The 24,048-nt window shown below is 34.9% G+C and overlaps 1 protein-coding gene across 4 annotated transcripts in view; it reads right to left on the bottom strand.

The window, feature by feature from the left end:
• Nucleotides 1–20,635, bottom strand: part of LOC113519284 (segmentation protein even-skipped-like) — a 30,122-nt gene extending 9,487 nt beyond the window's left edge. Inside the window, exons 1-3 of one of the 4 annotated variants that reach the window (XM_031914539.2) lie at nt 20,311–20,635; nt 18,872–18,971; nt 17,003–17,243 (exon numbers count right to left, since the gene is read on the bottom strand). In XM_031914539.2, the coding sequence (XP_031770399.1) occupies nt 17,003–17,243; nt 18,872–18,877 (247 nt within the window). In that variant the 5' untranslated portion in view covers nt 18,878–18,971; nt 20,311–20,635. Of the gene's footprint in view, nt 1–7,367; nt 7,707–17,002; nt 17,727–18,871; nt 19,406–20,310 lie in introns of those variants that run through there. The other 3 variants (XM_031914538.2, XM_031914537.2, XM_026904343.3) reach the window with 3 other exon arrangements.
• Nucleotides 20,636–24,048: the final 3,413 nt, after the last annotated feature.

Genomic DNA, 24,048 nt, shown 5'->3' with positions numbered 1-24,048 from the left:
ACGCATTTAAAAATATAACGAACATCATTTATTGAAACATCGATAAGAAGTTTATTGCACATCTGAAAGCATCAGCCGTGCATGTTAACTTTTTTTTTACTCAATCAATAACGATGCGTCTGAACCACTTGAGAAATTCGTTCCCATGCTGGGTGGCGACGGAACACTTAGAAATCAATTTGCAATAGTCTAGCCTGTCTTCCTTCCATCCACAATAGTTACAAGTTTATTTCTTTGACTTTTTGTTGAACTTTTTCATATTTTATCAATAAGACTCCAGCTGCGTGTGGCGTGTGCTGGCAAAGGAACGAAAACTTCCGCATGAGACGGCTTCCGTGTTCCACATTTGAATTTTGAATCTCGTACTGGCGACGTTTAAGTGTTTATTTTTTTTAACCAATTAGTATGGTAAACTTTTTTTCATTTGCTATTAGGCGGAAACATAGATAATGTTGTTATCCCCAAGCACTTATAAGTACCTATATTTATTTATTTATTATTACAGTTGTATTGCACATTAATATTCAATATCTTATATATTATACCATGCTTGTACATGGTATATATTTTTATATAGTAAATATTTTTGTGGCTGTTTAAAATTCAATTTGCATTAAAAACAAGAGCAACAAATACTGTATAATGTTGATGACGCCAGCAACTAATTATCATGATTATAGCAAATAATTATCATAAAACTATATACTGATCATTGTAAGTACATATAATGGTTGCTACATGAGAAAAAGTATTATAATCTGTGCTCTTTTTTTTTTTAGTTGGCAATAACAATTTCCTTACGAATTCCAAAATCAAAATGTTCCTTAATTATCATCTAACGTAGATTAAGAATAGGGCCCATTATTTAAAATCATAAGTTACGTTCTACAGTTAAAGCCATAGATTAAGGCACCTACTGTAATAGGTGCTTTCGAAAACACTGGCCTTAATTTATATCTTAAAAATATTTTTTATAAACCTCACCATTCATATACCTACTTCTCTAAATATCTAATTCTCACATTTGTTTATTTTTGTAGAATTTAAATTTCGAACAGACAAAATCACCGCCCACGGACGGTACTTAGTCTGTTATATTATGACAACATTATGTACAAAAGTCGTGCTGTGTCGTTTTAGAGTCAATTTCGTAAGATTTGCCGATGTCTTTGTTTCACGGCGTGTTAATATTGAAGACAAATAGTGAGCCAACGTCATAATGCGTAAGGTCACATATTGCGTTTATAACTAGGTATACCTACGTGTTTACTGTTATAAATAGTTCTTAGAATATAAGGAAATACTGTATTATTACTACATATATTATAAAAACATTTTTGGCTGAAATATTGAACTTAGATAAATATATGGTGTCGGTGACTTTTTTATAAAGTTACAATGTAATGAATATAAAGATATTCATACTAAATGCAAAAACTATAGATTTTATTCCTTTATTTCAAACCATTTAGGCAGCGCACGCCATATTATAGAATTTTTCCTGACTTCAATTACATTTATTGTGATTAATTATTTAAAATATACATTTACTAAAATAAAAAGTAATCTATAACACCTCTGGTATTGCAGGCGTTCATAGGCTACGGTAACCGGTTACCATCAGGTGGGCCGTATGCTTGTTTGCCACCTCAGTGGTATAAAAAAAAACACTTAGGGATAATATCCTAACAGTGAATTTTCAAGTTTCCAAATCGAATTAGAAATAGGTACCGAAGATTCCCCGAACATCCAAACTCACAAACTTTACCTCTTTATAATATTACACACACAAATATACAAAATATATATAAAAAATATAATATAATATATATATAAAATCCTGTTCTTTAAAAGGTATAAAACACTAACATAAATTAACACATACTAATAAATAACTCTTCAAAATATTAAAAACTAAAAAATACCGTTGCAAAATTATTAACCTATTCAATTCGCATGTGACAAATCCAAAATAGGTACGACAAACTAATTACGATCCGTTTAATTAATCGTCAGTGAACATTTGCAGCGTGCCAAATAGCCCTTGTAATAGTCGGGAACCGATCGCCATACATTACCATTGATTATCGAGAACTGCCACCCTCGTAGCACGCGCCAGTAATTGTATTACCGTGTATGGACCCCTTAATGCTATTGTATATTACCCTGCAATACTGACTGAATACTATTATCTATGACACGATGTTGACCGGTAATCGTTTCGTAGATTTGAAATTAGAACGCTATTACGTTCTAATTGGATAATCTTTTAGACCGTGGTGTTTTTGATTGGATGATATGGTTAATATTTTTTTAAAGTTACAGTATCAAATGTGAGTCCTTTGACATATTATTATAAGGTATATAATGCATATGAATTCTTTATTTTTGAGGTAGGTATTAACTGATCGAGTGAAAACTGGCATTAACCAATGAAATTTTAAACAAAGGTGACTCATAATATTCATAATTCTAAACAAATTGGATGTTAATCACGGGATATGCCAATTACTTGATAGTCACACTTAAAGGTAATACAAATAATATTTTTACACCAGAGTTAATTCAAGAAACAGTTCCACCGAAATCTAAGCATCCCTATCTCAAAGGAATTAAACAATCTACAATATCCAAGGCAAAACATTTGCCGAACAATTATTCAATACAAAGCCAATTATTCGGTGTCATCCCTCGGCACGCTCCCCTATACAATTTTCATAATAAAATCCGTATCTACTAGTCGGCAACGATGTAATGAAGATAAATATCTCAGTGGGGAGTTGACTGCAATAAAAACAAAATCACTTTAAGCCCAATTGACAAGACTTAACCTATTACACTCCCCCGCCGTTCCGGCCAATTGTTTACCCAATTAAAAATGGCAGATCTGTCAAATTGTGGCGGGAAATAACACCCGCACGTTGACATTTTAGTTTTTCTAAATTGTCTATGGACACAATAGCTTTCGCTCCGTTTATCCGGTTTAACTGAATGGCAACATCTGCCTAAATTGGTCAATTTTCATTACTTAATTTATAGATTAATTATTGAATAGATAAATTGCAGTTTCACGTATTATGCTCAATAAAGTTTTATTTAAGGCTATCAATTAAGTCATAGATTAAGAATAGTATTAATACTCGGGATATAAAAGCTAAATTAATTATTGTGCAACAATAGAACGATTATAATTATTGTAATATAGCAATGCAGTAATTTAGATCACATATTTTAATTTAGTATACAGATAAAATGGAGAAAAAATAATATAAAAAAAAAATATGCAACAACCAATTTTAGGCTAACGCACCGTTTAAACTCTATCATAAAGTCATAAACCATATCATAGATCATAAACCTAAATTTTATACGATTTCTCAGTGTGTGCGTGAATAACAATACTAAAAACAGTGATAACTTATTTGACACAGGAAAATGGCGCGCTTTAATTTATTAAAAAAAAAACGCTATCCTTGTTTATGGGACGTATTGACTAAACGTTCTAGATGTGAACATAATTATCTACATCTCTTAGTAAATGTATACTAGGAACTGTCGGTTTTCGTTTCAATTGTTTTTTTTTTTTTTTGTTTTTATCTCATAACTTCATCATTTATAAATCGATTCGGAAAAATCTTTTCATCTGAAAGGATGTTACTACTTTCAAATTGGCCCCATAGACATTTTATCACGTCCGTGTTTTGTTTTGTAGTTAGTGTGTAAACCTGTTTGATTTTTTTTTTTTTATTTTTATTATCTGTAAAAATATATAAGGTAAGGCATACTTTCAGATTAGCCCCAATAATTTTTTGTCAAAATCATTTCGGTGCTTCATTTCTAAATAAAAATAACCGGTTTTGTCATAACTGATGTCGGTGTTTTTTTTTTTTTTTTTATTTATTTCTGAAACAATACTTTTTAATAATTTCAATACACTCCCAAAAATACATTGTCATATATTTTATTGGCCAAATAAAAGTATTGAACAATTGCTTGTCATCAGACTTTAACGGACATTATGCTAGTGCCTAACGGTACAGTCGATCACATTAAACCCCAACGAATATGCTGCATGTTGAAATTCCGACAAAGAACTTTACGGGACTAAACTATTTTCTATTTTTAGTACAAGGCGAACAAAAGGCACGGCACACCTCAAAGCAGTTGTAAAAAGGTCGTAATTGCTTTTGAATTTATACAAAGAACAAATTATCTATAAATTTATATTAGTCACCGTAATTTATACCTTCAACTGTTGGAATTAAGGTTGGGAATGCAATGATGAAAAATTTAAGGGTATTTACACACCGAAAGCATTTGCATTCCTGTTTTATTGCTCATTCTCTTGGTGATCTTTGATGGTAGCGCCTTTTTGCTGAAACTGTTGTACAGATAGCTAATTATCACTTTAAAAATTTCATGTAGTAACGGTATTATCTTTAACTGACTTCAAAAGGAAGATGTGTTCCCGTTGCTAGCAACCTAACCTGCCAGGTCGGGGAAAAGAGATTGTTAGTAATGTAACAGTCCCATCGCCAGCAATATACCCTATTAGGTCGACTTCCACGTGCTCCCCCTGGAAACCATCGTGCTGAATTCCAAGCGTATTCATCACGATGGACTAACGGACCTGCCTTTTCATTCTCATCTATCACCCTTCACTGGTGCGGCGCCGGTGTATACCGATAGCGCGGGTGGGGTTACCATACCATTATCATCCATTAAATAAAACTCTTCATCTTTACCACTACTTACCATTACTTTTCAATACTGGTAATAAAGGTTATCTATCTATCTTTCCTTTCCCGTGGATGTCGTAAGAGGTGACTAAGAGAACATAACAGTGAAAGAAAGAAATAATTTAATCGTAAAAGCATGCGGTCCACACAATAGCGCATAAAACAAGAAGTAAAGAAACCACAAAAACAAACAAAACAATTGTATACAAATAGAAAGCAATTAAATTAAATTCAGTTTAATTAAAGTCTAAATTAAAAAGAGAGAAATAATAATAATTAATAAATAAACAAACAAACAAACAGTAGGATAAATCTTGAATCCAGGGGGAGAAGGGATTGTTAGTAATGGGAATTAGCAACCTCATTGCTAGCAATAAACCCTATTAGGTCGACCTCCACACGGTTCCACCTGGAAACCATGATTGATTCGTTGTTGAATTTGTCAGGATGGGCTAACTGACCGGCTTCATTCTCACCTGTCACCCCTCACTGGTGCCCCGCCGGTGTATACCGATAGCGCAGGCGGGGTCACCATTCTATTATCATCCATTAAAAAAAAACTCTTGAATCCAACATCGATCTCAATCACAAATCTTTTTTTTTTTTTTATATACAACTTAGAATGGCAAACAAGCTGATTGCCCATCTGATGGAAAGTGGTAACCGTCGCCTATAGACATGAACAGTACCATGGACATAACAAAGTATACTGTTCCGCCCATGATACCCCCATGCGTTACCATTCCTGAGGACTCAGGTGTTATTCCACTGTACCCAGTAAATTTACGCCATATCCCACCCTAAAAACCGAAACACAGCCATGCAAACACAACCGCTTCACGGTTGAAACACGAATGGGACAGAGGCACCCAAGCAATCGACTTTTGTACAAAGTCTCCCTCTGGTAAATGTATGGAGAAATGGGCAACAGTAGCCCCCTTTAAAACTTTGCCAAAGCCTAACTGCGGTTGCCAAACACGCCTGTCAAGCATGGTAATTACTCATACTAGCAAAACCCCCTTATGGGGAGGCCTATGTTCAGCAGTGGACAGTTAACGACTGGTATAATAATAATAATTTATTTGCATAAATATGATTAAAATAAATCGTAATTAGTGTTATAGTGGTATTACTTTAAAAGATAGAGTAAGAAACAGTGTGATTAGAGAGAAGTGTGGACTGAAAGTCGATGTAGTGACCAAAATCGAAAAAGGAATGTTGCGTTGGTTTGGTCATTTGGAGAGGATGGATGAAAGAAGAATTACGAAAGAGATTTATCGAGCAAGAATGAATGGAGATGTCGGTAGGGGCCGCCCTAGACGGACGTATGTCGACCAAATAGGCGACGTGCTGAAGAAGGGCCAAATTAAAAGTACCCGTAACCGACGAGCGTGTATGACAAGATTGATGAATGTGGAAGAAGCGAAAGAGGTTTGTTTGAATCGAAGCATTTGGCGTTCCATTGTTTCTGCCTACCCTAATGGGAGACAGGCGTGACAGATATGTATGTATGTATGTTATAGAATCACATATTTAGCATTGTTTTAATGGCGTACAAAATGATAAAGTCTTATTTAATTGTATACATGGCTGTGTTTCGGTTTGAAGGGTGGGATATGACAGTGAATTTACTGGGTACAGAGGAATAACACCTGAGTCCTCAGGAATGGCAACGCATTGGGGGTATCCTGGGCGAAACAGTATACGCTGTTATGTCCACGGTACTGCTCATGTCTATAGGCGACGGTTGCCACTTTCAATCAGGTGGGCCGTCAGCTTGTTTGCCATTCTAAGTTGTATAAAAAAAAACATTACAGATAATTTCAGATCATACAATAAGAATATTAATTCTAATTGCAACTGTACCTAGCGTGTCAATTTTCTTTTACAACGTCCTATGAAATACATTCATTTAAACAAAATGTCAAAATAAATTTAATACAAATTCTATTATGGAAAAAAGACATTTCTCCTGGAGCCAACGTTTTAGATTATCATTAATTATTAGATTCATATCATTAAATAATTAGCGTATGGTCCCGGCATAGAATAGGCCACCCGCCTCTTACGACATCTCGTGGGTGTCGTAAGAGGCGACTAAGGGAGGGCTTGGGATGAGCAGCAGCGTCCCTTTTAAAACGTCTCTAAAGCCTAACTGCGGTTTATTTTTCTAATGCATGATAATGGAATGGCAACCTCGCCCGTGCTAACGGTATACACTGACGGGGCACCAGTAATGGATGGCAGATGAGAATGAAAAGGCGGGTTAGTTAGCCCATCGTGATGAATACACCTGGAATTCAGCACGATGGTTTCCAGAGGGGTGGTCCGCATTACTAACAATACCTTCCTCCGTCCCCTCCTGACTGCGGTTGCCAGGCGTGGCAACTATTGGCAAACCCCCCAAAGGGGAGGCTTATGTTCAGCAATGGACAGTTAAAGGCTGATATGATGAAGTAAGTAAAACCTTTATTAAACAAATGCAGAGTTGCATTGTTACATTTTTTTTTTTAAATTAAGAATATATTTGTTGGTCGTATTCTGGCTTTACACACAACTTAATGCCACACGTGAAAATTTACGTAAATTACACTAGACAAAGTTAAATAAGTAACTATTTATACTGACCTTTGCTTTTTGGCGATGCTGGGGGAGTATTCTGCATTGTTATATCACTATAAAAATGAGATTTTGATAATAACTCTACCGATAACGGCTCATGTAACGACTTGTATACCATAGGATAATTTATAAAAGCTTCCATATTAAAAAAAAAAAGAGCCAATCACAAAAAAAAAAAAAACTCAATGCTTAAAGTGCTTTAGCCTAAAAAAAAGTAAACACTGGCCATAGAGAAGCATTTAGCGCGAATCGAAAAAGTGTACTGAACTGTCAGTGAGTGACAGTTTGTTTTCGTTGCACCCGTAGCCGCCTCATACTAAAAATCCATAATGTCCCAGCCAATAACGTTCGCCCGTTTTCATCCCCACCTATCAGGGCGGGGCGCGATAATCATCTACTGTCTCTTTCACTCACGAGCTTTTCTGTTACGAGCTCATTTCGCTCGAACCGAGTTAGGTTAGTGGCACATTAATGAGTTCGCTTTACAAAATATGTATAAAGATAACAATGTTTCTATTGATATGCATTGTCCTTTAAATTGTAGGTCCTTTAACTAATAGCAAATACTTCCGCTATTTAAAAATATAATAACAATTTAAAATTTAAGCTTTTTGTTACATTACAAAAGTGGATAATGTATGCTTGTACTGTTAATTGTTATCGCATACCAAAACGTTATAATTTGAAAAATAACTTAGAATAATATAAGATTTTTTATGCAACTTAGAATGGCAAACAAATGGCACCGGATGGAAAGTAGTAACCGTCGCCTATAGACATGAGCAGTACCGTGGACATAACAGAGTATACTGTTTTGCCCATGATACCCCCCATGCGTTGCTATTTCTGAGGACTCAGGTGTTATTCCTCTGTATCCTGTAAATTCACTGCCATATCCCACCCTTCAAACCGAAACACTGCCATGCAAACACAACTGCTTCACGGTAGAATTGGCTACTTTTGCTTTTATTACTTCAATAATGTAGATATTATGTAGATACCTAACTATTAAAATAAAGTTATGTATATTTTTTTATTTATTCTTTACTGTACTTATATATATGTAATATATATTAGTTATGTATATATTACACATATGAATTACAAAAGGCGATCGCATCGCTAAAGGAATTTCTTCCAGACAATTTTTGGGTAGAGGAGAAAAGACGCGGTAGCTATTTGTCACAAAAGGTACCTATATGCTAATAATCATATGTATACCATACATGCACCTATATACTTATAATAGTATATATTACTTAAATAAATAAATAAAATACACAAGATACATTTAGACCTAATATAGATAGAGTGTCTCACAAAAGCGGGTCAACTTTTTCTTTTTATATATGAAAAAAATAAAGTCTTTTTCATATTATTTTTTAATTTGTTGACAATATTATTTTTGTTATTGTCACACTATCAGATTGTGTAGCGGTTTTTTTATTAATTAATCATTTTTTTTTTATTATTTTTTAACTGTGTAATGTGTGAATACTGTGATTGTTTGTAGCATGAAATAATTTTAATTTGCCTATAATATGGTTGGATACCTTGACTAGGTAAGTCATGCAACTAAACTGTCCAGACAAGTGATGGCGTGGTAAGCCAGGTTATTGAGTTCCCTAAAATACATTATATTTCTTTCTTTCTTAAACTGTACTAGGTACTCGTGAACAGGTATTGCCTGTAGGGGCTGGTCTGCTCTGATTACTACAATTTGTTCTAATTTTATTTTTAAATTTTATGATATGATACTGTTTATATCAACTTTCAAACGTCCACTGCTGAACATAAGCCTTAAGTTTTGCCGGTAGTTGCCACGCTTGGCACGCGGGTTGACAACCGCAGTTAGACTTTAGAGACGCTTTAAGAGGAGCGCTGCTGCTCGCTCGTCCTCACTTAGTCGATACTTACGACACCCACGGGCAAAGAAGGGGTGGCCTATTCTATGCCGGGACTATACGGCAAATAAAAAAAAAATCTATTCAAAAACTTATGTTTACTCAAATAAAAATAATTCTTTCTTTCTTTAATTTCCATCTTATTACCTTGAGTTTTTATTGTTATACATATTGTAAATGGTATACAATAGATAGGGTACCTATTTTCATTTATATTTCTATTTCATTCAATTATCTACTTACTATAGTTTACAAAACACTTTTATGATGCCAATAAATATTACAATAGCTACAACAAATACTTAAAAAATCATCATTAAAATACATAGTATCTACAATATTTTTGTATTTGTATTTTTTTTAACTATTCAAAGACCCCCATTGTCACGATCTCACCTGATGGGAAGCGATGATGTACTCTAAGAAGGGGCTCGTAAGCTCACAAATAGTACATTCACATTTGCCTTAAATTATTGTAGATTACGTTGATATTCCCGCCGTGTGATCCCTTTCTTCCTTTTCCGTAGGTGTCGTAAGAGGCGACTAAGGGAGGGCGAGGGATTGCCAACAGCAATCCTCTTAAAACATCTCGAAAGTCTAACTGCGGTTGCCAATCGACCTGCCAAGCATGGCAAAGCTTGGCAAAACTTATTAATGTGATTGCTGTGCCCTTCCAGGGTTCATGTTGATTCTTTACCTTTAATAACTTGAGACCTATATTGTTACAACATGTAATAGCAATAAATGAATGATTTGAATTGAATTGAAAATCTCCCCAAGGGGAAGTCACCATACATCTGACAAGACTTCATCCTGACATACGAGTATAGGGAGAAAGGGATTATTAGTAATGAGCTCTAACTGACCCATTACTAGAAACACCCTATCAGGTCAACCTCCACATGGTTCCCCCTGGAAACCATCATGGTTAATTCTAGTGGAACTCGTCACAATGGGCTAACGGACCTGCTTTTATCGTCACCTATCATCCCTCACTGGTGCCCTGCCAGCGTATACCGATAGCGCAGGCGTGGCTACGATTCCATTATCAGCCATTAAAAAAATGCTGTATAAATATATATTCACAGCTCCCAGTGTACCTCCGGCGTTAAAATTTAATCACGGCTCACTCATTTCGTTTTAATACAGTCAGCCGCGCAGTTCACATCATGGGCTTTTATTACTTGGGTACAAGTTATTAATACCCCATAACTGGACGTGGGTACCTACTACGATGGGTTAATGAAGCATTGTCTCATATACCCTTTTGTGTCTATTTATATAAACAATACTAATATTAGATACCTGGCTCTCCCTAATACCTTAATAATAAATAGATAGACTAGCAAACCGCCCGGCATCGCACGGCTTTTCGAAAATAAAACTCAGCCTATGTTACTTGGTAATAATGTAACTTTTTATAGCATTTTTTTAATTGATAAATATTTTTATTATTATTCATTGCAAATAAAAAAAAATAAGGGGAAGGGGTTGTTAGCAATATAGACTGCCAGTCACATTGCTAACAATATGTTCTCGTTTTGTTTTAATAGATAATGGAATAGTAACCCCGCCCGCGCTGTCGATATAGGTACGTTGGCAGGGCGACCACGTACGAGTAAACACAGTGCAGGACGACCCCCCTACAAGATAGATAGATAAATAATCTATTTGCATTACTTACAGCACACAAACAGCAACAGACACAAATGCACAGTAAAAAAAAAGATAAAAAAAGATCCATGTACAAAAAATAAAAAAATAAAAAACAAATACAAGATAGAGTGACGACCTGAAATGCGTTGCAGGGCGTCAGTGGATGCAGGTGGCTCAGGACCGTTCTATATGGCAGTCTATGGGGGAGGCTTATGTCCAGCAGTGGACGGGTAATGGCTGGAATGATGATGATGCAAGATTTATGTTATGAACATTCTAAGGCCGCATTATAATCAAGACGGCCTTATTGATTGCTAATTTATTGCCTGTTACTCCGTACACATGGTTTTAAAAGTAAAATAACCAACGAAGTAAAACATTTCTAGCTGGTTTATTACAATAAAACATAGAACACATTTTAAATTAGACTTTAAGACGATATTAAAAAATATATATATTTTGGTTTCTTTCGCCCTTATTAAGACTCCTCCATAGTTTATATAGACAGAATGTCTCCATACAAACGTTTCGAGAAAAGCGAGTCAACTATTTCATACAATTTTGAATGATATTTTTTTTTATACAACTTAGAATGGCAAACAAGCTGACGGCCCACCTGATGGAAAGTGGTAACCGTCCCCTATAGACATGAGCAGTAGCATGGACATAACAGAGTATATTGTTTCGCCCATGATACCCCCCATGCGATGCCATTCCTGAGCACTCAGGTGTTATTCCTCTGTACCCAGTAAATTCACACCATATCCCACCCTTCAAACCGAAACACAGCCATGCAAACACAACTGCTTCACGGTTGAAACACGAATGGAACAGAGGTACCCAAGCAATCGACTTTTGTACAAAGTCTCCCTCTGGTTATACCTAGGTTGGTTAACTTGTTAGTTATAAGTGATTCCTTTATAACTTCTATATTTATTTTGTCTTATAATTTCTGCATCTTTTTTTAATGTGTAAATATTCATTTTATTTATTAAATAATACGTCAAGATACAATGTGTGCGTATGTATATAGAACACTGATAAAAAAAGGGTCAGTTAATTCGACAATTAGCTGACAAAAGGTTGATCCATTTTTGAGATTCGATGCACTATATCTATATAACGTAAGGACTCTTCGTATAAATTTTTCTCAAATATCTCCCATGTACATACATCGACTATTTACAATTTTATTATATTACTAGCGGCCCGTCCCGGCGTCGCACGGGTGGACATTTTTACATTTCAAAAAGTGGCCATTAAGGCTGCACACGCGACGGAAGCTTAAAAATAGAGTAACTTCTCCCGTTTTCCCAACATTTCCCTTCACTGCTCTGCTCTTATTGATCGTAGCGTGATGAAAAGTATACTACAACCTGCTCAGGAGTATGAAGAATAATTGTACCAAGTTTCGTTAAAATTCGTCGAGTAGTTTTTGTTTCTATAAGGAACATACAGACAGACAGACAAAATTTTACTCTTTACTCTTTTATTTTTTAGGGCAAAGCGATAAGCTGAGTTGTGACCATTTTGTGTTACTGTGGTACACGCATGAAGAGAAAAAAATTGTTACTAATTTTATGCTTATTTTTGTCTTATTTTTTGTACATGTATCTTTTTTATCTTTTTTTTTTACTGTGCATTTGTGTCTTGCTGTTTGTGTGCTGTAAGTAGTGTATGGATGTTATAACTGCGACGTAATTAAATAAGAGTTTGCGTAGTTCAAATACTAGCTGCCGTGACACAGGTCTTGCTTGTGATTCGTTTGGATGCGCTCTGCCGGTTTCCGTAGTGATGGGCGTTGCATTTAATGATGCACCACAAGTGTAAATAAATTATTTATCTATCTATCTATTCATATTACAAAAAGATTTGGCTTATAGTTTTACGACCGGCCGCCTGCCTGATGTCAACCCTCTTTGTCTCTCAAAAAAAAATTGTATTGACTGTAAATGAACTACCATTTACAGTCAATACAATTTTTTTTTCTTTTTAATTATATTTAGTCCACTTCGTAAGTTAATATAATCACTACAGTTACAGATTCAATTCGATTAATTAGATTATGTCTAGCATTGTAAAGAAAAAAGGTCTGAAAGGTAGGTTTAGTTTAGTAAAAGATGTAACAATGATAATGTTTTAATAAAATCCTCACATTTACCAACTCATATTGGTAATTCCTGAGATTTACTGGTAAAACTTAAGACATAGCAATGTTCGGGCTCCTACAGTGACATATGTACTGATAGAGATAACGCGTAATGGAACAATAAATATAATAGCTTATGTATCCGAAAAACTATTACGTGTTTAACAAAAAATGCAAGAGCAGTAAAACCAATATTTAATATGTTCCCGATCCTATAGACAAATGGTTATAAAAGAGAAATTTCAGTGGACATTCTCAGTGGCCACAAAAGACCACTCTATAATTGAGCAAAGACAAAACACTGTTGCCAAAACTGAGCACAAAAGAAAACAGATTCATTGTTAGTTACTCTGTTGTCTATGGACTCTGGCGCGCTATTGTTTCCCGCCAAAAGAAACGTCACGCTGAGACTAAAATGTCCGACAATTGGAATGCATCAAATGCAGTAATAAATGTTTTGGTAATAAAATGCTACCGTTTCGAATGATGATTTGTCAAATTATAGTGTATATAACAATCCTTTTGTGTTTTATTGATGAATGTTTCTTGGTAAATGTTTGTAATTTGTAAAGAAGTGAAATACAAAATGAAGTGTTTTGTCGACCTTGGTGGTAAAGGTAAATAATACTTAGCTAGGTAAATAATATATATATATATAGCTATATAGATAGCCATTTTATCTACTCCTATTTTTGTTGTAAACTCAACTTTTATTTAAAAAAAGTAATAGCTGAGTTTCCTGCACGTTATTCTCAGTTTTAAATTATATTCCGAATTGGAAGATAAATTCATAAAAAAGTGACTGCTCAAAAATGCTTATAATATATATATATATATATATATATATATATATTGCTATATATTAAAAAAGAACTAGGTACAGATAATATGGATACTGGTGGGAAAGGGATTGTTAATAATGGAGACTGAGAATCCCATTGCTAGCAATATACCCAACCAGGTCGACCTCCTCGCGGTTCACCCCTGGAAACTGTTATGGTTAATTCCTGATGAATTCATCATGATGGGCTAACTGTCCTGTTTTCATTCTCATCTTTCACCCTTCACTGGTGCTCCGCCAGCGTATCCCGTTAGCGCAGGCGGAGTTACCATACCATTTTCACCCTTTAAAAAAAAACTACATATCATATTTAATTATTAAGTAATTTAACTTAATTACGTCTATTGTTAAAAACTACATTATTTGCTGTTTAAACTGAGTCTAAATAACAGTGATTTAAACTAACCACCATTAGAGATAATCCCTTGTAATATAAAACATAAAAGAGTCCTTCCATTCATTATTTAGTTTAGTAAAAACCAAGCATGGACCCTTTGTTGGGCATGGGCAAGCCTACGACCCGGGGGGGGGGGGGGGATTGTTAATAATGCGCACTACCAGTCTATAGGCGACAGTACTGGCAACGGGTCAATTATGCCCCTTTAATAATAATAATAATAAACTGTTTATTGCGCACAGTAAAGATGTATACAAAGAGTATTTATATAGAATGTGCATATACAAAAGGCGGCCTTATCGCTAAAAGCAATCTCTTACAGACAACCTGGCATAAAGAATGGATAAGTACAGAGAGAAAGGTAGATGGCGCTAGTCGGACACAGTAAATACATAAAAGGAATCAAACAAAATGCTAAATATTCTAAATATAAAAATAAGATTACAATACACAAACATACATATATAATATAAATAATAATACATAAATATAAATACATTAATATAATAAATAAATTAAGGTAAATCACACATAGTAAACGTCAAAGCAAATTAGAAAAACAAGTTAAAACAGTTAATTTTAAATAAATTAACAGTTTTCACCAGAGGGAGACTTTGTACAAAAGTCGATTGCTTGGGTACCTCTGTCCTATTCGTGTTTCAACCGTGAAGCAGTTGTGTTTGCATGGCTGTGTTTCGGTTTGAAGGGTGGGATATAGCGTGAATTTACTGGGTACAGAGGAATAACACCTGAGTCCTCAGGAATGGCAACGCATGTGGGGTATCCTACCCTTCAGAATTTGTCTGTTAATATTATTTGTCTATACTCTTACTGAATGTCAAACACAACCATAATAAATTCATTTTATTACAATATATGTTATGGTCGAATTTCGACCACTCGCCAATATTAGTAGTAAGTAATATTCGTACTTTACTGTTATAATTAAACTGTGGTTTACTGTATTTGGTTGCCGGTTAATTTACTACCTGGTTTTTTTTCGAACTACAGTAATCACCCCTATAACACGGTACTCTTACAACGCGTTTTTTTTATACAACTTAGAATGGCAAACAAGCTGGCGGCCCACCTGATGGAAAGTGGTAACCGTCGCCTATAGACATGAGCAGTACCATGGACATAACAGAGTATACTGTTTCGCCCATGATACCCCCCATGCGTTGACATTCCTGAGGACTCAGGTGTTATTCCTCTGTACCCTGTAAATTCACGCCATATTTCACCCTTCAAACCGAAACACAGCCATGCAAACACAACTGCTTTACGGTTGAAACACGAATGGGACAGAGGTAGCCAAGCAAACGACTTTTGTACAAAGTCTCCCTCTGGTAATCGGTCTAATAAAGGAGCTACAATGCTATAAACAGACGCACAGACGCGTCAACTATATAACATCTCTCAGTTTGCGTCGGGAAAGAAAAATAGAGATTACTCTTTATAAGAGAATATTAATATATTTTGCATTGTAAATACTTTTTAGATTTAGAACGAGTGTTTACAGGTAAGTTATATTTTTTGAATATAGAACGAGTGTTTACATTTTGACATTTAGAACACTCGTTCTAAATTTAAAAAAAGTGTTTACATATTTCAGAATAAGCAATTTTTTGTTCCGCAAAGACAAACGGTAACTCAAATCATCACAGAATTATTTGGGGACTAAAACGAGACCCTATCAACTGTAAAAACAACTGTGAAATTCGGTTTAGAATTTGTGACGTAATCGCAAAACATAGCTACAATGCCAATTAATAAATCACTTTTTTAAACAATTTCTGCGGATCTACCATGAAATGAAATTTAGAAGTTTCGGACTCAATTTCAAGTTTTAATTTATACCAAAATCGGACCAATAAATGGAGTTTAACATTTCGTTCTTCATACATCCTATCATAAAAGTCCAAAGGAACAATATTTTAACATTTTTAATATTTCCAAACGGTATGTATTATGTAATTTTAACATCAAATTTGTGTTTCGTTTGGCTCCGAAATTTCGGAAAACATTTCATGGTAGGCCCTCAGATCTCCATAAATTGTAGCTAAGAACTATCTCGATCACGTTAGCTTTCAAATGAAAAATAGCAACATTATCGGTCCATTAAAGGAGCTACAATGCTACAGACAGACGCACAGATGCGTCAACTATATAACATCTCTCAGTTTGCGTCGGGAGTGAAAAATAAAGAGATTACTCATTAATATTTTGATTTGTAAATACTTTTTGAATTTAGAACGAGTGTTTACATGTATGTAATATTTTTTTAATATAAGAACGAGTGTTTACATTTTTACATTTAGAACACTCGTTCTAAATTTAAAAAAGTATTTACATGTTTCAGAATAAGCAATTTTTTGCTCCGCAAAGACAAACGGTAACTCAAATCGTCACAGAATTATTTGGGGACTAAAACGAGACCCTATCAACTGTAAAAACAACTGTGAAATTCGGTTTAGAATTTGTGACGTAATTGCAAAACACAGCCATCAATGCCAATTAATAAACTTTTTTTTTTAAACAGTTTCTAGTCTTTGAACACTGTGAAAAAAATATATATAAAAAAGTTGCATTGCATATTATTATTTTGTTGAATGTGCATTATGTACGTAGATGCGAATACCTACACATGCGAGTATAATAAAATATTGTATGAATTGGTAACTAGGTACTCACCGTGCGCCCTGTCATCCACACCGTCACTGTCCACTTCACTTCTCACGCTCCCTGGACTCGCCCTCTTTATATCCTCAGAGCCTGATCTCTGTTCATTTTGAAATCCATTCATCATTCTTTTCTCGTACGACATGAAAAACGGGAAATTCGGCACACGATTCTGCTGGAAATAATAACCCATTTTTCCATCCCTAACTTTGACGTCTTCATCCTCTGAATGGTCGTTGTTGCTTGCGTAATCCTGTGAAATAGTATTCTCTATGTCAATATCTGGCGATCGTCTGTCATTCAGCCCGACTATCGATTCGATGGAAAAGTTTTTAGGCGGTATTTTCGTCTGCATTTTACTAATCTCTGAATCCATCACTATTATAATCACAACACTATTTAATCGTCACTGGCCACTGATGTTTTTTTTTTTTTTTTTATAACTTCTTAAATACGCGATACAATTTGTAAATGGAATGTATTCGTATTTGGAACGTGTGAATGTCGGTACTGTACTGAGATTTGTGCAGACGGTGACGGTGTATGGGTTTAGAGCGACCACGCCTCTTGCGTGAAGGGGAGTTGACGGCTGCTTATAATACCATCCGTAATTTACTTTCATCTCTATTGTTCGAACGATAAGATTGAGTTTACATTAATGTTATATAAAACATGAAGGAAGTCACAGACAGAACATATAATTTTATAATATATATCTATGACGGTATGACACAATTTTCATTGGGATTTAAAAGAATTGAATGAACAACAAACAGATTATTGTTGTTTTGGCAAAATCTTAAAATCCCTTTGAGACCCGTTATGTTTTTTTAAATATCGAATGTTCTATTTTTATAAGTGGCCAGGACAAATATTGAATTTTACTTTATGTACGGCTTATTTTTTTTTTAATAGTTTTAGGTCGCGTAAATAACAGAGCGATCCAACCTCGCTATTGCATAGGGGCGACGGTTCAGCCTGAAATGTTTGAGATGAGATACTCAAAAACGTATGCACACATAGGAATAGGTAGTTAGTTATGTAAAATAAAAAAAAAAGAGACTCCGAATTCAAGTGCCAATATTTACATATGTGGGTAGGATATAAAATAGTCACAAAAAATATAATTTAAGATACCCACATATGTAAAAATTGTCACTTGTATTCAGATGTCCTTTTTTATAACACAGGGGAGGGGGGGGCAAACGAGCATGAGGCTCACCTGATGGTTTGTTTTTTATACAACTTAGAATGGCAAACAAGCTGACAGCCCACCTGATGGAAAGTGGTAACCGTCGCCTATAGACATGAGCAGTACCATGGACGTAACAGAGTATACTGTTTCGCCCATGATACCAGCCTTGCGTTGTCATTCCTGAGGACTCAGGTGTTATTCCTCTGTACCCAGTAAATTCACGCCATATCCCACCCTTCAAATCGAAACACAGCCATGCAAACACAACTGCTTTACGGTTGAAACACGAATGGTACCCAAGCAAACGACTTTTGTACAAAGTCTCCCTCTGGTATGATAGTAAGTGACTACCGCCCCCCATAATCACCCACAACACCAAAGGCATTGCAGGTGTAGGTACTGCTGGCCTTTTAAAAAGGAATATGCTCTTTTCTTAAAGGTTATGATGTCGTATCGGTTCGGAAATACTGCTGTTGGAAGTTGATTCAAAAGAGTGGTTGTGCGTGGAAGAAAGTGCCTTGAAAAACGCACGGTGGAGGACCGCCACTCGTCCAGATGGTTAGGATAAAAATTTAGTTTGTCGCGGGTTGTACGGTGATGACAATCAGCAGCGAGTCTTTTGTTTTAGGCTCGCATAAAAAAATAAATAAAATTAAAAAAAAGTAAAAAAAAACAGTCCTACTTACTTGCATAGTAACATATAACTCTATCTTCTTTTTCTGAGACTCTCCCCGTTTACTTATGACCAACTTCTCGTTTACTTGCGCCAAACTAGCTTGTATTATACTAACAATCAGGTAGAGTGCAGTAAGCGATTAAGCATCGTATCATTTAAGAGGCAGCACTACAATACTAACAAATCAATTTATGCAACCATTTACAAACAAGTCAACAGAAAAAAAAAAAAAAACAACCGTACCTTCTATTTGAGGTAGATTGAAAATTCTAAGTACCCGCGGTTTCGCCCGTATGAATCATTATATACCTACATTATTTCACGTTTTAACTTAAGCGTTAGTAACGGTACACGTTACTGTATACTAATCCCGGAGAGAAAGGGGAAGGGATTGTTAGTAATGGGGAGGTTAGTCCCCATTGCTATCAATATATCAAGTCAAATATAAGGCGGAACCGTGTGGGGGAATTCAAGGATAAACTAGTCACGATAATTTTATGGTGACTAATTTATCGTTGAATTCGTCTTGATGAACTAACTGAACTGCCTGTTCATCCTCACCTATCACCTCTCACTGGTACCCCAGCAGTGTATACCGATAGCGCAGGCGGGGTTACCATTTACACCCATTAAAAAAATCCCGGAGAGAAAATGGAGAATTTTAGTACAAGTTTCGATCAAGTTCAGACTTTACACTCCCACCATTTTTTTTTTGTTGTGTTTTTTTTGGTTGATATGTTTTTTTTTTTATGCAACTTAGAATGGCAAACAATCTGACAGCCCACCTGATGGAAAGTGGTAACCGTCGCCTATAGACATGAGCAGTACCATGCACATAACAGAGTATACTGTTTCGCCCATGATACCCCCCATGCGTAGCCATTCCTGAGGACTCATGTGTTATTCCTCCGTACCCAGTAAATTCACGCCATATCCCACCCTTCAAACCGAAACACAGCCATGCAAACACAACTGCTTTACTGTTGAAACACAAATGGGACAGAGGTACCCAAGCAAACGACTTTTGTACAAAGTCTCCCTATGGTGATGATATTATCATCACCATCACCATGATGATGATAAACCGGTAACTGTGCACCGGGTTTTACTAGTAATTACCACGCTTGGCAGGCGTGGTAATTAAGCTTTAGTAATGCTTTAAAAAAACGGGACAGCCCATGTATGTATGTATTTATGGGGCTGCCCATCCGTCCACCATTAGCTTTCAAAAGTTCTATTAATACACCCACGATATTACATATTCTACTACGGGACCACATGACAATCCATACTGACACATGTCCTAATATAACCTATAACAAAGCTAAATAAACACATACTGTAATGAAATCTATGCGAGTGGTAAATCAAAGTAAACTATTAAATATGCTTTCGAATAAATATTCACATTTTAAATAAAAAAAAAAGACATTTGAAATGTATAAATACCTGTGGATTAGTTACATTCGTTTTATTCGAAATTAATGTACCAACTTCATTCTATTGTTTTCAGAACTCTTGAATTAGTAATTTAACTAATGACAACTAGACGCTACTAAAAAAAACAGCACTATGTTAAATTAAAGAAACAAAAAGTTTAAAGTGTTCAATGCACGAGTACAAAACATTCGAAGTAAATTTTAAATTAAAGACTAGTATCTGACAGATTAGTTAATGAAACGTGATTAGTAAATAAATTAGAAAACAAAAATTAGTGATGCTCCTCGTTTACTAATTCGACCGATAATTATTCGATTTAGTAATTTTTTTTATTTTTTTTTTATTTGATATCGATATACGAAATGTTTTCAAATAATTTACTACAGATTTTCATTCATTGTAAGAGTAGTAGTAGCCGAGTTGAACCGATCGCTTGGAATATTTTTCTTTTTATAGTTAATTTAATTTATTTTTCAAATACTACTTATGAATTTTATTGTTTATGAATAAATAAAAGGAAGGGTATCGATAAGGCCTCATTCCGCTCTAGAATATCGAAAAAAAGTCATTGAACTTAATGTTTTTTTTTTTTTTATATTCTGAAAGTAGACTGTGTCTGATCTTCTCTTTTCATTTAAGAGTTTCCTCTTGTCGGTGCAACTAATTCATGCATCTTCCTCCAGCCAGCTCTATCCCAGGCCATATCCTTTATCTCCCTATACGACATGACGCCTAGTGTTTCCTTTATCTGTCCCATGTAGTTATTCCTCGGTCTTCCTCTTCCTCTTTTGCCCTCTATCTTTCCTTCTACTATGCTCTTAAAAAAATCGTCATGTCTTATAAGGTGGCCCAGCATTTTACCTCTTTTATTCTTTATTATTTCAACCAATGTTCTCTTGTCGTTCACTCTTTTTAAGACTTCCTCGTTCGTTAGTTTTCGTTAGTTAGTGTATCTGATAAGAGAATATATTTATAGAAAAAAAAAATTACAGATAATATTAGTTTTGGGGATATTAACTGTAGTTTTTTTTAGGAACCAAACTTTGGTCTAACTGTGACTTTTAGTAAAAGTAATAAATTTATTAGCATTAAATAGGGTAATAGGAAGGAGATAGAAGGAAGGAGGGGGAGAGGGAAACCGAGACATAGTTACATCAGCCAGATCAAGGAAGGAGTTGGTGTCGTGTCGTATCAAGAGGTGAAGAGACTCGCTGAAGATCGTAGTGAGTGGCAAGAACTCCACCGACAAGAGCGCAGCTCTTAAATAGGATAGATAGATAAATAGGGTAGGTATCGGTGGTCTTATATTACATAAAGTCTCGTGCCTATTTAGTCATTACAGTATAGCATGCAAATGTCCCATTTTGATAGGAACTGATTAATTTATGCATCGACAACTATATTAGATATTTATCTATTCTTTCTTGAAAAATTCGTCAACAGAGTAAAAGCTTTTGCTAAGTAACCATTTACGTAATACAATTTCAAATTTATTTAATGGAAGTTTTTGTTTATACAACTTAGAATGGCAAACAAGCTGACTGCCCACCTGATGGAAAGTGGTAACCGTCGCCTATAGACATGAGCAGTATAAACAGTGAGCAGTATCATGGACATAACAGAGTTTACTGTTTCGCCCATGATACTGTTCCCCCCATGCGTTGCCATTCCTGAGGACTCAGGTGTTATTCCTCTGTACCCAGTAAATTCACGCCATATCCTACCCTTCAAACCGAAACACAGCCATGCAAACACAACTGCTTTACGGTTGAAACACGAATGGGACAGAGGTACCCAAACAATCGACTTTTGTACAAAGTCTCCCTCTGGTGAGTTCCTTTATATTCATAGGTATATTGTTAAAGATTTTTAAACACATCATATAGGAATTTCTTAATAAACGGCTTGTTTTAAAAATTGTATTAGACACTAGTTTTTTAGGGTATCTTGCGCTTCTTTGTATTTGCTCTTTTGCTTCTGTAAACCTGTTTAATTTAACAAATATACCCGCTTCAAGTATATACAGACTGGGAACAGGTAATATATTTAGAGACTTGAAATAAGGTCTACAAGAAACATCAGGTACAATATTATATATTGCACGTATGCAACTTTTTTGCGCAACTAGAATTTTCCCAATATCAGCGCCATTACCCCAGAGCAGCAATCCATATCTAATCATGGATTCAACATATGAAAAATATGCTGTAATAGCAGTATTTTTATTGGCTATCTTGGTTAATTTGTAGAGTGCAAAAGGGAATCTTTTAATCTTTGCACATACCTTTTCTAATTGTTTTTTTCATGTCAATTTAGAATTTATTGTTAATCCTAGAAATGTCACACAATTTGCATTATTTATAATTTGTCCATTTATATGTATATTAATTGAATTATTTTTAAGGTTATTAAAATTCATCATTTTTAATTTTCCCACATTTATTTGAAAATTGTTTTCTTGTGTCCATTTTATAATAAATGTCAATGTATTTGTAATATCCATTTTATGTTGCAATATTGAGCATTCTTTATCTGTAGAGACAATAACTGAAATGTCATCTGCGAAAAGTATTGTTTTATTATTTATTATGTTTTTTTTTTATACAACTTAAAATGGCAAACAAGCTGACGACCCACCTGATGGAAAGGAGTAACCGTCGCCTATAAACATGAGCAGTACCATGGACATAACAGAGTGTACTGTTTCGCCCATGATACCCCCCATGCGTTGCCATTCCTGAGGACTCAGATGTTATTCCTCTGTACCCTGTAAATTCACGCCATATCCCACCCTTCAGACCGAAACACAGCTATGCAAACACAACTGCTTCACGGTTGAAACACAAATGGGACAGAGGTACCCATGCAATCGACTTTTGTACAAAGTCTCTATATATGTCAGCAAGATCATTTATATATACTAGAAATAATAGCAGTCCAAGTACGCTTCCTCGAGGGACTCCGTAACTATTGTGTTTATATTCAGATTTATACATTTGTACCGTTGATTTAGAGTCTAGTTGTTGTATTTCCACACATTGCTTTCTATTTTTCAGGTAAGATTGTAACCAACTCTTTGCAAGTCCTCTAATACCATTAGATTCCAATTTTGACAATAATTTATCATGAGACACAAGGTCAAATGCTTTAGACATATCAATAAATAACACAGTTGTATAGTTTCTTTTATTAACATTTTGCAATGCATCATTTAGAAGTTTAAAAGCAGCAAGAGTTGTGGAGCCATTTTTTCCGAAAGTCATGTTAATTAGGTTTAATAATATTAAATTTGTTAAAAAATTCATTTAATTGATCACCTTTCCAAATATTTTTGCAAATATTGTTATTAATGTGATAGGTCGATAATTTCCCAAATCAGTACTATCTCCTTTCTTGAATATTGGTTTGACAACTGATATTTTTAGCTTTTCTGGGAATATTCCACACTCTAAAGAGAGATTAATTAAATGTGTTAGTATTTTCATTAGCTCTTCCTTGCATCTTTTTATTACGTTAGTGCAAACAGAGTCATATCCTTCAGATTTTGTATTTTTTAAGGGCATAATTTTTTAACTTATATATGATTCGCCTACTGGTTTTAAGTAGATAGTATTTGATAAATTGTTTTTGATGCTTGTAAGTGAAATCACTTACCAACACTTACCAACACTGCCTTAAGGAAATTTAAGGCAGTGTTGGTATTAAGATTTATAAAGTATTTGTTGAATGTAGTAACGATATCTATGG

This window comes from Galleria mellonella, unplaced genomic scaffold (genome assembly GCF_026898425.1).
Source record: "Galleria mellonella isolate WM207_F2 unplaced genomic scaffold, CSIRO_AGI_GalMel_v1 utg424, whole genome shotgun sequence".
Lineage (NCBI taxonomy): Eukaryota > Metazoa > Arthropoda > Insecta > Lepidoptera > Pyralidae > Galleria > Galleria mellonella.
This window is presented reverse-complemented; position numbering and strand designations above follow the sequence as displayed.